The following is a 16,049-nucleotide window of genomic DNA, read 5'->3' as shown; positions in this document are numbered from 1 at the left end:
CGCGAATCATTGCGCATGATTTCTGATACACAAAGACACGTGTCATTGTGATGTGCAAACATATAAACGTGCCTTAACGCGAGTCATGTACAGTTTTAGAAGCATTTTAAAAGCATTCTGTATGGCTTCGGTTATATATAATGGTAGAGCACTTTAAGCTGATATTATACACCGTGCACTATTGTCCGTATTTTCACGACTTTGAAATAAACAGTGAAAATATGATCGTTTAAAATTATCATCAACTTTATGTTTCAACTCCTAGACAGTTGGTTTTAGAATGCTTCGTTTTAATTTTCATTGTGTATTTTACACGACGAAACATTATTTTGTAAAACGGAAGAAAAACGTTCTCGTAACAGGAAGATATCCGAGCATCGAAATTCGAACCAATGATTTTTAGGTTCGCTTTAACTACCACAGCTAACGTTGCCTTTTCACATTCTTCCTCTATTGGACTAGTTTCTTTTTCCTTTTTGTTTCTTCTTTGTGATATAACAACGTATTGATAAAATGTATTGGAAATTTCAAACGACGATCAGAATAGTCGTGCAGGCAATATTTTCCGCATTATGCATACTTGATTAGTTATATTTATAGTCTGTTAAAAATTGAAGAGTAAAACTATACATTTGAAATAACTGTCAAACGAAAGGAAAAGGAATTACGAAAGAAAACGCAAGACCACAAAAGATGAAACGAAACCAGCACGAAGATTGCCAAGCAGAGGAAAGAAATAGATGGATAAACCGTGCAAAATCGCGTGACAAGAAGAGGAAATTTCAGCGAGCGTATCAACGGGTTACAATATTACCGTCGTTATATAAACTCAGACACGCCCAGCATTTGCATTGATGACGTGAATATAATATATCACCAGAACCTCGAAAGCTGAGCTTTTCTCCGCAGCCACAATGGCCACTGACCACCTGTTGCCTTTCCATTTATATTTTAGACGTGGTGAGAACATCATCGTCTTACGTATCCTCGTAAACATCTCAAAAGGAGACGCGTTTTCTCCATTGAAAAAGATCTTATGCCAACTATTTGTAGAATATTCCGAGGTTTTCTACTATAATCAAGTATAATAGATCCTAGCTTATTCAGTTTTCCACGGCTTATTATATAGTTACATAGTCTCTCTTGTTGCTATAAATGAAAATTAGAAATAGAATATTACTTTACTGTATTTTCTGAAAAGAAAATTCTTCCGAATTTTTAGTAGCATAATAAATAATCTTTTCATAATGGTTACGCAAAATAATTTATATCGTGATATATGAAAACGATACTATAAATACCGCGTCCCTTTGCTTTCACTCGATTTTAATATTATTTTGGGTGGGCAAACTTATTCACGTTTTACGGATTAAATGGTAGGTATTAAAAGGAAATTGGTACACACGTTTAATGGAAACGAGTTTGCTAGTAGAACGATTAATTTCCAATAAGTAATAGGGGAAAGAAGGTCGTAATTTTCTTTGATAATCACGTCCGTTGTCGAAGCGATGTTATTATCAAATTTTCTACGTGTTATAAATTTATAGAGGATGAGAAACGCGCACGCGGTCACGAAGAAAATGCGAGGTTCTAGAAAATTATGCGGCTTTACGTCGGCGACGGTAATCCCCTTGCTACAGCGTCGCGTCGTCTCATGGAAATTACGAACCGGCACGTCCGACAGGAGTATCTGATCTTGCATTTCAGACTTGCTTGTCATAGCATGGCAATTTACATTGTGAGCAACATAATCCTCAAACGATAGATCGTATAGCAGCCTTCTCGCATCAGTCTTCTATAACCTATTGCCGATTCGACCAAATAATTTCTAAACCGCGAATATTTATATTTTTAGAATTATCTTTTGCATAATATTTGTCAGATATTGATTATAACGGATAACCAACATATTGAAATGATTTATTTCAGGGAGCGTCATCCAGCTTAGTGGTAAAGTTCGCAGATACTGAGAAAGAGAGACAACTAAGACGCATGCAGCAAATGGCTGGGAACATGAGCCTCCTTAACCCTTTCGTTTTCAATCAGTTCGGCGCTTACGGCGCTTATGCTCAGGTGGGTCACGTTATGGTTAATGGTTCTCGCGTTACCATATTACCCAGTCTGGCTGGTTCTCGTTATCGCCAATCCTACAACCTATAATTGTTTCTGTCTTGTTAAAAACGATCGACGATGCTTAATACTAACATGCTAATTTAATTTTTTCTGTAAAACACTGCCTATAATATACATTCGGAAACTTAGATTTTTCTACGCATCTATATTTAATCTATATTGAAATTTGTGTATTTAACATTTATTCGCTAAATTTCTATTAAATCGGGAGAATTCCAACTCCATTTAAATTTCCATTTAAATATTACTTAACACTAAAGTTTTATTTCTTAAGTAACTCGCGGTAATCCAAACAGAACGCACTTTCTTGAATACATTTTCGATATAAATGTTCTATTTACAGCAGCAAGCAGCCCTCATGGCTGCTGCGACAGCACAAGGGACGTACATCAACCCAATGGCGGCACTGGTCGGTGCTGGACAACTACCGCACGCGTTAAATGGCATGCCAAATCCCGTGGTTCCACCGACTTCTGGTATGTTCCTTTTTTGGTCTTTTTTTTTCTTTTGACAGATCGAACGTCGATGTTTTAAACACGTTCGCGTTAAACAGTCTCTATGTATCACTCGAGTATTTAATTTGGAATAACGAATTATCTTTCAAAGTACAAGAAGAAAGAGAAACTTGCGATTTCGGGAAAATTATTTCAAAGAAATGGGACACGCGAGGGAAAAACTTTAACTTAAGTTGCACAAATATACACGCACGTATGTACACTTTGTTGCGAAATTTTCCAGTTTCACTGACGCGAAACTCTTTCTTTATCTCCCCTCTTTTATCCCGCTCTCCCCTCGTTTATTCCTGCACAGATCTCGCGGCAGCAAGAGTGTACAGTCCGTTGCCTTATAACCGGCTCATAAATCAATACAACATTTTCACCGAGCGTGACTCGAGCGAAAGATATTGCCAGTACCCGCGAAACTTTATCGAAAGCTCGCCGCGAACGGGAAGGAGGAAAAGCCAAAGTAGCACCGTTCCTTCCCTTTTTCCTAACCCTCCTTCCCTTCTCTTCGCCTCTTTCGCTGTCTTCTCTTTTCCGGTTTCTCTCATTCGTTCAACGCGTACACAAGAGGAGGGAACGAAATAGCAGAGGCAGGTAAACTAAGCACGGAAATCGGCTCTCGACAAGCGCTCTCTGGTATACGTCGAGTCTCGTCAAGCGAAACGTAATACCCTTTGATAGGGAAATAATATTTTATTTCTTCTCCACCTACTTCTGATCTTTCCTCCGCTTACCAGCCTTGCAGATTGCCAAGCTTCTGCGCTTTTATTTCTACTGAAATACGACGTCATCGTACCTGTCATTATGGATTTTTCATCCGCAGAGAGTACCTTATACAAGACGATAGATGTAGTTGAAAGGATTTTCGATGGATCTGCACGAATTTATGGATACGCGATGAATTACTCGACTTTTAAGCTGCCCTTGATTTTAGATATTAGTAAACTTAACTTATTCATCGTTTTCTCATCGTTACGAAAAATGTTCTTTTAAACCTATCTTCGCGTGTTCCAAATCATTTTCTCGAAAAACATATCTAATTTGCAGTCCGTGAAACAGGACAAAACAGAGTCCGCAGAATAACACGCGTGAAATTGAAAAGATATTTAATGCACGAGATGTTAATGTATCTGAACATGGAATAATGTTTAGAATTTATTAAATACCAATGATGAAGCTGTAAGAGTAAATCGATTAAAGATGACGGAACCGTAAAACGATTATTCATGGTCGAAACACGTCTATTTAAAGGGTATAATGGTTCGTTTCTAAGCCAACAACCTATCGTTTGAAGAGCTTAAAATATGCAGGAAACTTTGAGTCGTTACCCCTCACCTTTACAAACAACACACCGATACGTACACCCAAATGCTCGTTTACTTTTCGTACTTGCTGAAACGCGCTACATCGAAGGTAGACGTTAAGCAGATACCGAGATAGCGATCTTCGGTCCGGATTACCGATCTAATCATCCTAAGAAAACAGTCAGTCGATTTGCTTAGAGACCGGATCATTAACTCGTGGAACAGTATTCTACCGTGAGTCGTTATTAGCTCTAAAATCGGATCAATATTCCGGCAATCTGCAGATCATACGGACCCTCAAACGCGACGCGAGGCATACGGATCATCCGCAAACTCGATCTGACGTCCTTCCAATTATACAGTATATACCGTAAATATATACCGTAAATCGGTTGACAGGATGTACAGAGAGGGCAACTAGCTAAGCATGATCATTCCCGATCCGATGTCGCGCGTCGGGAGGGTGACTGAGGTCGGTGTTGTAAGAGCAAGAGGGTAACCGGTGTGTACTGATCAGGTTTGCTCGTAGGTACCGGTACAGGGCAGCCGGTTAACGGGGCGATACCGTCGTTACCATCGCCAACGATGCCCAATTTCAACATGGCTGCACAAACACCGAATGGTCAACCAGCAGGTTCGGATCCTGGCGTCTACACCAACGGGATACCGCAGACCTATCCGGGACGTGAGTATCAACTCAGGCGCAGTGTGCCGCCCCTGCGCAATGCTCGGCCAATCGACGCTGGACTTTATTATTTTGCCTTTGCTATGAGAACCGAGTAACCTCGCCCTAGACACGTACGACATTACCTCGATTCTTTCTCTCCGAGTTGGAAAAAATCTTTCCCATTCTCTTTTTCTTCGTTATTTCATGTAGACGCTGGAGCGAGGGCCGTATACGCGAATGTTAAGTATCGGGCTTTAGTTGCGAAAATTTTGAACACCGGTGTACATATTTTATCAACGATTAATAGTAATTAACATGCTGCTTGTAAAGATACTGATTTCCATATTTGTAGTAAAACCATACGAATGTATCAATCGGAAGGTAAATTTTGAAAGGATATTCCTACAAAGGACCTATGTACGCAAGCGTTAAGATCACCTCGCGTAAATATACACTTTCATGTGCTTCTCGATGCAAAACGAAAGCGCAAAACGAAAGTTAACGTAACGTTGAAATCTTAGAATCGCTATCGGAATTTCCCATTTCGCCTTACGCATACCTGTAGAATCGGATTAAGCTAACGAGGGATCCAAGAATACACGATACCGTGCGATATCGATTGGTCAGTACGTATTGCGACAGGGGCCCTAGACATAGGTCCGTCCTCGATAAGAGCTGAGCTTACTGAAGTGTAGATGCCCTCCATCTGTCCATTCCAGCACAAGGGCTGCCCAATGGGGAGGCGGCACTCCAGCATGCCGCCGCGTATTCTGGAATGCAACCCTACCCCGGTGTCGGTAAGTTTTTTCTTCCCCATTTACTTTTTCCCTTCGTCTTATCGAGAATTCCGTCAAGCCTTCGTATCTGCAAAGAGTTTTCACGGAACTTTAGCGAACGCATTTCATAGTGTGCTTTTTCGATAACAGCACGAAGCTCAAAGCTAGCCTCGAAAGAGCGATCCAGATCGGATTCTGTAACGAGATTTTTGGCCGAAAGAAAAGAAAAGGAAAAGATCGAATGAAAATTATCGCGTTGGCTATTATTCAACTCGAGATATTATTCGAAAATGTTATTACTTATATGCATGATCCAAGCTTTCGTTTCTCCATGAATACGATACTTTCAGCAATGCAATCGGGAAAACGCGATCCTACCGTGGAAGTCTGGCAAAACGGTAATTCTGTTCGTTGTTAGATGTACTTTCAGCTTTTTCAACGAGAGCGTACATTAAGTGGACGATATTTTACGTCGAATTAATTATTCGGTGAACGATTTCCATGTTTTCAAAGGACGTCTCATTAGGGGAAATAGATTCTAAAGACGCAAGAGCAAATGAATCGGAACGTTCGGTTTTAATATGCTTTTATCCGAGCACTCGAGCACTTAACTCTGAAAAATTCGATTTCGTTGATCGCGTTTCTGGCTGTTGCATGTAACTATGGTCGCATGTGTACATTTATACACGTATATAATACAAAAATCTATATAAATATATATATACACATGCACATATCTATACACATGTACAAGAGCACAAATGTTTTATCGTTATCATTATGATCATACGTATATATTATAACGTATAAGCATATTATATAGACGTGTCGCGTCATCGTGCCGTTATATAATGCTTCTGGTGTGCTGCTACAGTGTATCTTCGATGTTATTTTATATAGGCGTCGTGTACATTATATATTGTTAACTCTTAAGCGCATCGTGTATCGTGCATGTTCATCAAAACGCAGACAACACGCCGACATGTAATCGGCTAGGATGTCGAAGAACCGAACGATGTTACATCAAAGTGCGATACACCGGCAGGAATCATAATCCAATAACCAACATCAAAATGGACGATTCCGTTTCAGTCTAATCAGCGTGTCGACACGACGTATAACTATACTTCGATTCGTTCCGCTCACCGTTAGCAATTAACACAGGGGTTTGATGAATTCTCTGTCCCAATGGTTAAATTAATAACGGAGCATTCGAATTGCTGTTTCACCAGCCCCAAGTTTCATGAGCGCGCGTCATTATCGACTGCAAAGCAGCGAAAACCCCGCAAAAATCCGTCCTCGTAACAAATATTTTAGTAGGGATATACGCGTCGAAAATCTGTGCGAAATCGTATAGCGAAAGTTCGCCATATTCTTTTAATTTACAAGACTAAATGCTTAATTAAATCTCTAAAAATCTTTCTTTTTTTCGTTTAATCCTCGTAACGTGTAAAATTTACACGAATTGCTCGGTTTTTAGTGGTTATAGAAACAGACAGCTATAGCGTACACTATACGTAGTTTTGTACAAGTTTTCCCTACATTGTCCGTCATCCCGTATTCTTTTTCGGTTGGTCGTCTATTAGCATCGGGGAGAGACCCCCTTTTTCTACCCATGTATCTTTCCTGTCTCTATACGTGCACGCGGAATTGGTAGAAATTCATCAAATTTGAGGTATAACGTCCGTACGCGGAGACCGCGCTGGTTTCCCGTGTTTGCCAAAGACTCAAAAATAGGATATTCTTTTTCTGTGTATTTTCGTCCAGTGTACACAGGCCGTGGAGATCAGCGAGTGGAAAAAAAGCAATCCGAAATATCGTGCGTCCCTCTATCCGAGCGAATGGTAACCGACGTATGATGGCGTATTTATTTCATACGCCAAACGTCGGACCATCGTTGGACCGAAACCTCCGGTAACGTCAATCGGAATATATTAAAGCAATGTTTGCACGGAAATAATTAATTTCCAAGCGAAAATTTACCTCTTCTGATCTGAGAGCGAACGACCAAACCCCTTCATTCCGCCCCCGCTGACCATCCCTCTCAACGTTTATCCGTCACAAACAAATATCAATCGCGCGCGTTTTAAATATTTGCCAAGGTATAATTAATGCCGTTATAATTGCTTTTCTCTAATATCATGCGGTAAAGTGCTCGTTTATCCATTGCAACCTACAACTTCAACGCGTATTTATGCGATATAAATATACCTGATCGAAAGTATCTCGAAAAGTTTCGTAACAACGTACGTAATCTCGAATATTGTACGATTTTTCTTTGCCCGTCTAAGAAACTCGATGATAGAACAACGACAGAATAATGTTCTACGACTGAATTTTATTCGAAGCAAGGTTACGCAAGTGAAATCGTTAGTTAGTCAATTATTGTACAGCTAGGCCCTGTCCCTTCCGTCAAATATTTTTTTCAACATCGTTGCATTCTAAACGTTGATTTAAACTGGCCTTTAGTTACGCACACGTATAATTTTGATAATCGCGATATGCGTACTCGACGAATAATGAGGCCGGATAGAACGGGTAACGGGACTTTGAAGCGATATCGCGTGACAGTTAATGTCGGTAATATTGGATAGGAGCGTTGCAAAATACAAAAGTATCGTGTTAAAAGTCGTGGAACGATGAGAACGTTGAGGGTCGAATATCGTTGTAGTGGAAAACACCGCAACGAACGCGGCTAGACGCTTTAATGGAAAAGAGACTTGCTCGTCTAGTGACTTTTTTTCGTTTACTTTCGAGTTCACCTGACGGTCCGAGACTCTTCTCATTAATTCGACGAACCATGGCCATAATTTCGCAAAGTATCGCGTTCAGTTTTCTCTTTTGGTTTTCCGTGTTTCTGCTGAATTAAACGCAGTGTTTTCATTGTTCATCCACGTTTGTTACGAACGAATTATAAACCGTTCTACCATAATTATTTCTCGACTCGCTGCTGACGACAATGCAATTTCGCATTAACTCGATTGACGTTGACCATGCAGTTTACCTTTTATTAATGTTGCTGCTTGTTACATTTACGCTGTTGTATTTCCTGGAATTATAATTCGTTGTCACAGCATATATAGGGTATACGAGTTAATCTTTGATCTCCAAAAATATTCAGCATCTTTGTCCGGCTTGGGTCGAGTTCAAAAATAATTGCCCGCGTGTTAAGCTCAAATACCAACAAACGAAAATTATCATTTGACATTCTAATCCGAATCATACGCCAAAGGAGATAGGAGCTTTAAACGATTAACGTCGACATTCCAAAGTATAATTTACAAATACGAATTTTAAAATTGTTGTAGAATCGTTTCGTCTTTCTTGTTTTATCGGATTCGAGCAATCGCATGGGAAACGTAAATCACTACGTGAGAAATCGAAAGGTCTCCAACGAAACATAATTTTACTTTTATTTTACACGAAAACACTGATGGCCACGAGAAGCTGTGTTTTATGGAAACGAAATAGGAACGATAAGAACAGCATGCACTACGTGTATAGATGTGGACACATCATGATGTATTTGTTATTTGTTACTGTCGCAGCTTATCCCGCCGTCTACGGCCAGTTTCCTCAAGCTATTCCTCAGCCGATGACCGCCGTGGCACCCACGCAGAGGGAAGGTAAGTAGAAAACACTCATCAACGTCTAACTGTTGACTGTAAACACGAATGATTGTAGTCCTGAGATTGTAGATCCAGTTCCCAAATGTCCAGACACGAGTTTATCCTTCGTTGTTACATCGTACAAGGTATACCATTGATTAAGGCTGGTTTCTTTTTACATCTGTTAAAGTACGTAAAAATCTCGCTTTACGAAGAGATCTCTCGAATAAAGTTTCCTAATACTTTACAAAAGTATGTTATTTTTCAGTAACGACCGATCGAAACGAGATAACGAACAAGTATCGAAAGGAGTCAATAACTTTCGCTAAGAAGCTCGGAAAAATGAACGCGTTCTTTTTAATTCCACCGTGTACGGTTGCGGTCATTTTTAGTTTAATCATAGCGATAAAGATGAAGGATGACTTACAACCGTTCACGAACTTTCACGGAACCGTTATATTTTGGCCCGTCGATACTGCGAGAATAGTCGGGTTTCTCCGCTATGGAAGCTGCACAAGACAGGTCTCCTCGGTCGCATCGCGTTTCGTCCGTTAATTACTGACAAGATAACGAAAGAATGAACTTTCAACATCTCGTGTCCGTGAATTTGCGTCGTGTCTTTCGTCTCCCCGACTAATCCTAGCAGCATTCGCTCCATTTTCTCGACGACAGGGACTGAGGGGCAACGCATTAATTAAGTCAATTGACTCGAATTGAATGCGCAAGATTAATCGAAATCGATGTCGTCGCAAGAAAGGACAGACGAAAGAGCAGATCATTCGTCAACGTTATCTATAGGAATGAGAGAAAGAAAAAAGAACGAAGAAAACGAGTGAGGATTAAAGATGGCGGATAAGCGGCAGAAAAGAAAGAGAGGGTAGGGTGAGCCGAGCCAGCGCCTAATTGCAATTAACAACTCGCCATTATTAGAATATACGACGCCTAACAATGAGATAATGCAAATAAAACGAAAGTTTTAATTACTTTGCCGTTACGCCTGCCGGCGATCCGTTGTTACATTGTAGGATAATGGGAAGTTTACCGCGACAGCGTTGCCCCTCCCACGCTTCCAGGCCTCCTCGATATCCCTATTTTCTGCTCTCTTCCAGCGCCGCTTTTCGCCTGCTTTTCCGAACGCACAGTATCTCGTTGATACATTTTCGTAATATGTTATCACGAGATACATTTTATCGTTTTACACATTCGCTACTATGAAAATTACCATTTAATGTTTCGAACAAAGAATTCTTACTATCAATCGTAAAAGCACAGCATATTTTACGTAAATGCGTTACGTAGTGATAATATTAATTATTATGTAGTAATAATAAATTTCGCGAATAACCTTATGCAGACCAGTTTTATCGTAATATTTTACTTTTAGATACAGACTAAAGAGCAAAGATTAAGCGTAAATTTGAACATCGTCGTTGAAAATACTCGAGGCAAAAAATACTTATTAGGGCGAATGTGTCTCAACGAGACGATAATCACGTATATCAAAGTTAATTTCGCTGTACGATCTTTCTAAATCCGATTTCGATTTATTTACTTCTCAAACAAGTGGTGTGGATGTTGAAATTAAAAAAGAACGGCAACCTATCCTAATGGAAGCAGACGTGGCGGCGACATCAGAAGAACGATATCGTTTATTCTGTCATCATTGCATGACATCGTTATCAATTTTATACTTAGTGTCGCTTCGTTCATCATTTTTGCTTCTTTAGTATGTTCTTAATGTATTATACGTCTCACAAGGTGTTCTCGGTGTTCGTACCTCTCTCTTCTTTTAAACAATAGTTATACCACGATATTCTGAGCGTTTCGTGGAAGTTCTACATTCATTCTTTATATACATAGATGGATATACATCGGTGTGTTTTCGTTGTACTCGATGTAATTATTCCTAGCTGTGTTGGGTGTTGCGCTGTCAACCAATAATGATCTTTGCTTTCTTATGACGATCAATCGTACATCTTGTTGTATGTATATGGACTGTGCACTTATCACGGGTGTTGATCGATATTCGATATCGTTACATAGCTAAATACCATCATCACGTATATCTATTCTCTGTAATAGATACTGAATTTTAAATTTTGAGCTATGAAATTCTTTATCTTCGACCGTTGCAAACGTGTTCGGGCAATCGTTCGAAGCACTCTGAACATTTGTGTAAAATGAAAACGTATACGCCCCTTTCGTTGGACATTTAGTTGTGCACATATTTGTATAAATACCAAAATACGTAAAATATTAATGGCCACTCTGCATACATTTGTAAGCTCGAATCACTCGGATAAAAATATGTGCGAAAGAATACCGTTCAAAGAAAAAATTGTTCAAACAGTGGAATATCAGGTTCAGTGGATACTCATCTTAACGCTTTAGTCTGGTCGTAGATACTACTTCTCTCCCTCGGGTTTGGGGGAGGTGTTGCTTTCATTAAATTCGCGTGCACGTCCCGCGCGTGGGCCAATTAGAGAGTCGAAAACCAATTTCAGAATCAACGATCGCATGGCACGACGACGTGGTTAAATTTATGGCTCGTTCTTCGTGATTCCGGCGTCCACCGCAATTCCTCCTCCATTCTCCCCTTCGTCGGAACCGGAAACCCGTCGACACCGGCTCTAATTTGGGTTTCACGTGACAACTACGATCGAGTTATTACCGAGACGAAGTAGGTGTTCGCGAAAAAGAGAACATTTCTTGTTCTTCGTGTAAACCACCAGACACGTTCAAACGATGTAATATAGAGTTTACCACTGCCTTCCTTAAACTTCGCACGACAGTACGACACTCGCTAAACCTGTATCGCGATAAATAAATTTTCAGTGGAGAATTATTTCTAAAACTTGAATCCGTTCCGAGTAGCTTCTTCTATTTGTAAAACTCGATATTTTTATATTTTATCCGTTTCGTAATTATGCTTCTTCCTACTGTAATTACGTGCATTAAAGCTTTGAAAGCTGCTAGAAATTATATTTGTATATGAATATTCAAAATGAGATGCTAAAATTTTGTAAAATATTCTGTCTCTCAAATTATTTGTACGTCAATTTTCACGAATACGCGGCAATGACAATGTTACGTTATTCTTCAAATTTTAATCCCTCGCTCGATATACATGCCTATTCATTCATCGTTAAAACCAATTAACCATCGTCGTCATAATAATACACTAATTCCACGCGCATCTCCATCGGTTCGTTGTTTCCGTTAATCTGACATTTTCCACTTCATCCTATACTTTAAACAGGTTTTACAATTATTTCTCTAATTTCATAGGAAACTTTCTCTAAAATCACGACAGAATTAATCTCCGAACCAGTTGTAAAAGTCAGTCGACCGCCGATAGTCATTTAGAAAGCAATAGAAAGAGCTATAATTGACTAAGAACTATGAAATGAACGAGACCCGTGATCGTTCGCGGAACTGGAAACGGACAATTGCACTCTCTTGTGGTAATTCGACACGGTAACGTTCGTTCGTAAAGGCGTAGAAGTGACAGAAGGGCGAATCTCGGCGAGGAACGAACGAGTCGCGATGAGTAGCATCCTAAAAGTTGAGTGGCAGCCATCTCATTACTTAAATGCGTCCGTTAGCTGAGAGAAGCGCAGGCCAAAAGAGCTGAAGTTTCCATGGTCATAATCGCCGCTAATTGACGTCGGAGTTATAAAGTTCAGTGAAATTAGCTAAATCCGTATTTGGACTCTCGTTATTCCGACCCTTACTTTGCTTCTTCCGTTGGACTTTCCTCCACGGACGTATTAATCGTCGGTGTCTTTATATCTTTTGCGGCTGACATAAAGTAACAAGAGAATTTTTCGTTATCCGACGAAAGCTCTACGATCTAATTGGGGAAGGAATTGCGTATCATTTTAAACTTTAATGAAATTTCACGAATACGTACGATGATTCATCATCGTTAATTGACGGACGACTTTTCAGAAAGTTAGGTTAAAAATGAGAGAACGAATTGTCTAGAAAGGTGAAGATAAGGCATTGGCTGGAAAAAATTTTACCAAAGAAATTTATATAGTTGCTTCGTCATTGGCGAAAAGCGTTATTGATTTTTTTTTTCTTTTTCGAGAAGAAACAACATCTAGCGAATTTTTTACGTAACCTATCTTACTCATTCACTTTCGTTTCTTGTATCACGGATATTAAACTTCGTAGTAATAAGACGACGGATTAACATGTCTGGCAATCTCATGCAAAGTGTCGCACCATCGTAATCAGTATCATCACTGTCACCACACTCCTTACATCCCATTTGCATTCATTAAAAAATACCCTTCACCTCGCTCGTCATTGTGTTGTGAATCCCAGTGTTGTGTGTTTGTATATTTGAAAGTATAAATACTCAACGTTACTTGAACCGCGAAAAAGCTCATTGCCGTAACAGACATCATCGTGACATTCTAATCATTACTCTCTTCGTCGGCGATCATGCACCTCTATTCCTTCGTTCAATCCATTCCCTTCGTCTCCCGTCTGATCTTCCTCTCCTGCCTTCTTTATTTCAGTTCAGTTTCACTTTCTTTACATTTCGTTTAATGTCCCTGTCCGAAAATCCCCTGTCACGTGATTCATTAAAAAGAAAAAGAATATTCACCATGTGCAAATCATCCTTCGCATTTCCGTGCGACGAGAGAGAAATCAGATTGTCATCGAGAAACGATCACGAATCTTCATCTTCATTCATCAAAAACGCATCCAGACGAGAATCGGGAAGAACGAGAAGAGAGCAATGTGTGCATACTCGCTGACGCGAGGTGGCTCTCCTGTCGCGTCGAAATCATTATATTGCGAAGAACGAAACTCATCCAGAACTAACATTTTAACTTGAGTATTATACTTCAAGTTTAGATGTTTAGATGTGCTCTGATTTATATGGTAGGATGCTCTATCTCAGGACCTGAAGGCTGCAACCTATTCATCTACCACCTGCCTCAGGAGTTTGGAGATGGTGAGCTCATGCAGATGTTCATCCCCTTTGGCAACGTCATATCGTCCAAGGTTTTCATCGATCGGGCCACCAACCAGAGTAAATGCTTCGGTAAGTGTGTCATTTCCACAAAACACGTGAAGAGTGGCCCGGAAGAGAGAAACGAAATACCGTTAAACAGCTAGACGGTTCGATGGTGAAATCTTCCAAAGGTAGGACGGTTTGGCAAAGTCTCGGCAATATCTCGGATACTAATCGCTTGGACATAACGAAGGCGAGCGTTCATAAAATCATTTTTACAAGTTGGTAGTAATTACCAGCGATAAGTGCACTTTTAATGATCTTTTAAATATCCAACAGGTTCGAATTAGACGTTGTATTCGTAATATATTTGTATAAAAGTATTCGATCCATCCCTGTAGGTATAAAAAATTAACGTGCATTTTACAAGTCCATGAGACGAAAATTCTTCGTTAAATATGAATACACGTCCGACTGTGACTCGAATGAAACTAGGTAGTCCTTTTGGTTAATCAGAAGGGATTGAAACAAAAGCGCTGAAAAACGTAGCAGTGGTAGCTTTGATTAATTGTACCTTGAAAGAATGCTGAAATATGAGTGCAGATAATTGGACGGATATATTCGCTGATATTCCTCTTAGTCTATTCATTCGTAACTAGCGCGATTAATATTTTTCTGCCTATCGCTGCCGATTATTATGGCCTATACAGCCGAATGAATTTCATCGTTGAAAGGACAGTGGTCGTTATATCCTCGGTTTCGTTGTGTGTCGTTCTGCGTGTAATTATCGAGACGCTGATGAAAAAAGCACGTCCAAAGTGAACATATCGTTCATTCACCGCGATGCATACTTTGATATCGACGTTGTGATCAACTTGCGGGAAAGAAGTTCTATAACGTAACGAAAAAAGAGGAATGAAAATGCTTCGAGCATTATAATCTACATAGACGCGTATATGTGTGTTTTTGCATGTAACGCGATTCGTCCGTAATCGTACGATATAAATTACGACGTACAGTATTATTTTCTTGGAATTCAACGGAAGAGAGAATTTTGGGGGAAGAAAACGGTAAAGGGATACTTTTTCATCGAACAAGGGTTAAAGCCTCTTCAGTCACCTAGTAAAAGTAATTTACGAACTCCGAGTAAAAGCGGTGGTCGCCGAGCGATGAAGAGCCGCGATTGGTCAGGCAGTAGGCCGCCATGATGGCAAAACTAAAATTGGATCGGGGCTAATGGTCAAAATTGGCTTAAACTGGGAGGGCCCTGATGACCTTTCAGCGGCGCTTCTGTTGTTAAGAGCTTCGTTATCGTGCACCTTCTCTCTTTCCCTCTCCCTTTCTCTTATTCTCGATAAAACTTTGATGATAGTACCGAGGTCCCTTCGCAGAAAACTTTTTATTCCTCGCGGCGAATCAGCTAATCTAAATCACTGGTTAGCCAACGAGTACCCTTTTGCGATAATCAGATGCCCTCGGGTGTCGATATTCAACTTCCCGTTTTCATCGTAAGTCGAAAAATATCATAACTAATTTCTTTTAATCTCAATTCAGGAACAATTTCAGGTCAGCCGTTGCGGTGGAAAGATTCTCGTATTATGGTTGGGATATAATCGATATTTCTAGCTATATTAGCTCGATACAAAATGTTGTCCTATTCTCCGAAATAAAACCTTTTTTCAATGAAAGATTTTTATTGAAAGGATGCGTTTAACTTGTTTCTAATCTTTTCAACTATCAAAAGTCAATAACGCATAAATATTCTGTTTTATCGATTAAAATAATTGATCATTCGGTTCTTTCAGGTTTCGTGTCGTTCGACAATCCAGCGAGCGCACAGACAGCAATTCAAGCGATGAATGGCTTCCAAATAGGGATGAAGCGTTTAAAAGTCCAGTTAAAGAGGCCCAAGGACGCAAGCCGGCCATACTAACCAAAGTCCTAGCTTAGAGAAACTGGACGATACGCACCCTACATCATAACCCACAGAGTAAGTTTGAAGAAAGCTCGCGAATAATAAAATACACGCTCCTTGAACATTTCTACTTCTATTATATATTTGATTAAAAGACGAATCCAGTAATTT

General features: G+C 39.8%; 1 protein-coding gene across 27 annotated transcripts in view; it reads left to right on the top strand.

The window, feature by feature from the left end:
- LOC126924020 (CUGBP Elav-like family member 4) overlaps positions 1 to 16,049 on the top strand; it is a 606,431-nt gene that overhangs the window by 572,516 nt on the left and 17,866 nt on the right. For 18 of the 27 annotated variants that reach the window (XM_050738070.1, XM_050738063.1, XM_050738069.1 and 15 more), the window contains 7 exons: positions 1,930 to 2,073; positions 2,477 to 2,609; positions 4,458 to 4,625; positions 5,303 to 5,404; positions 8,932 to 9,009; positions 13,895 to 14,053; positions 15,769 to 15,953. In XM_050738070.1, coding sequence (XP_050594027.1) covers positions 1,930 to 2,073; positions 2,477 to 2,609; positions 4,458 to 4,625; positions 5,303 to 5,404; positions 8,932 to 9,009; positions 13,895 to 14,053; positions 15,769 to 15,896 — 912 coding nt within the window. In that variant the 3' untranslated portion in view covers positions 15,897 to 15,953. The remainder of the gene's footprint in view (positions 1 to 1,929; positions 2,074 to 2,476; positions 2,610 to 4,457; positions 4,626 to 5,302; positions 5,405 to 8,931; positions 9,010 to 13,894; positions 14,054 to 15,768; positions 15,954 to 16,049) is intronic. The other 9 variants (XM_050738082.1, XM_050738061.1, XM_050738057.1 and 6 more) reach the window with 8 other exon arrangements.

Source organism: Bombus affinis, chromosome 14, assembly GCF_024516045.1.
Source record: "Bombus affinis isolate iyBomAffi1 chromosome 14, iyBomAffi1.2, whole genome shotgun sequence".
Lineage (NCBI taxonomy): Eukaryota > Metazoa > Arthropoda > Insecta > Hymenoptera > Apidae > Bombus > Bombus affinis.
Note: the sequence above shows the minus strand (reverse complement) of the source record. Positions and strands in the feature narration are given on the sequence as shown.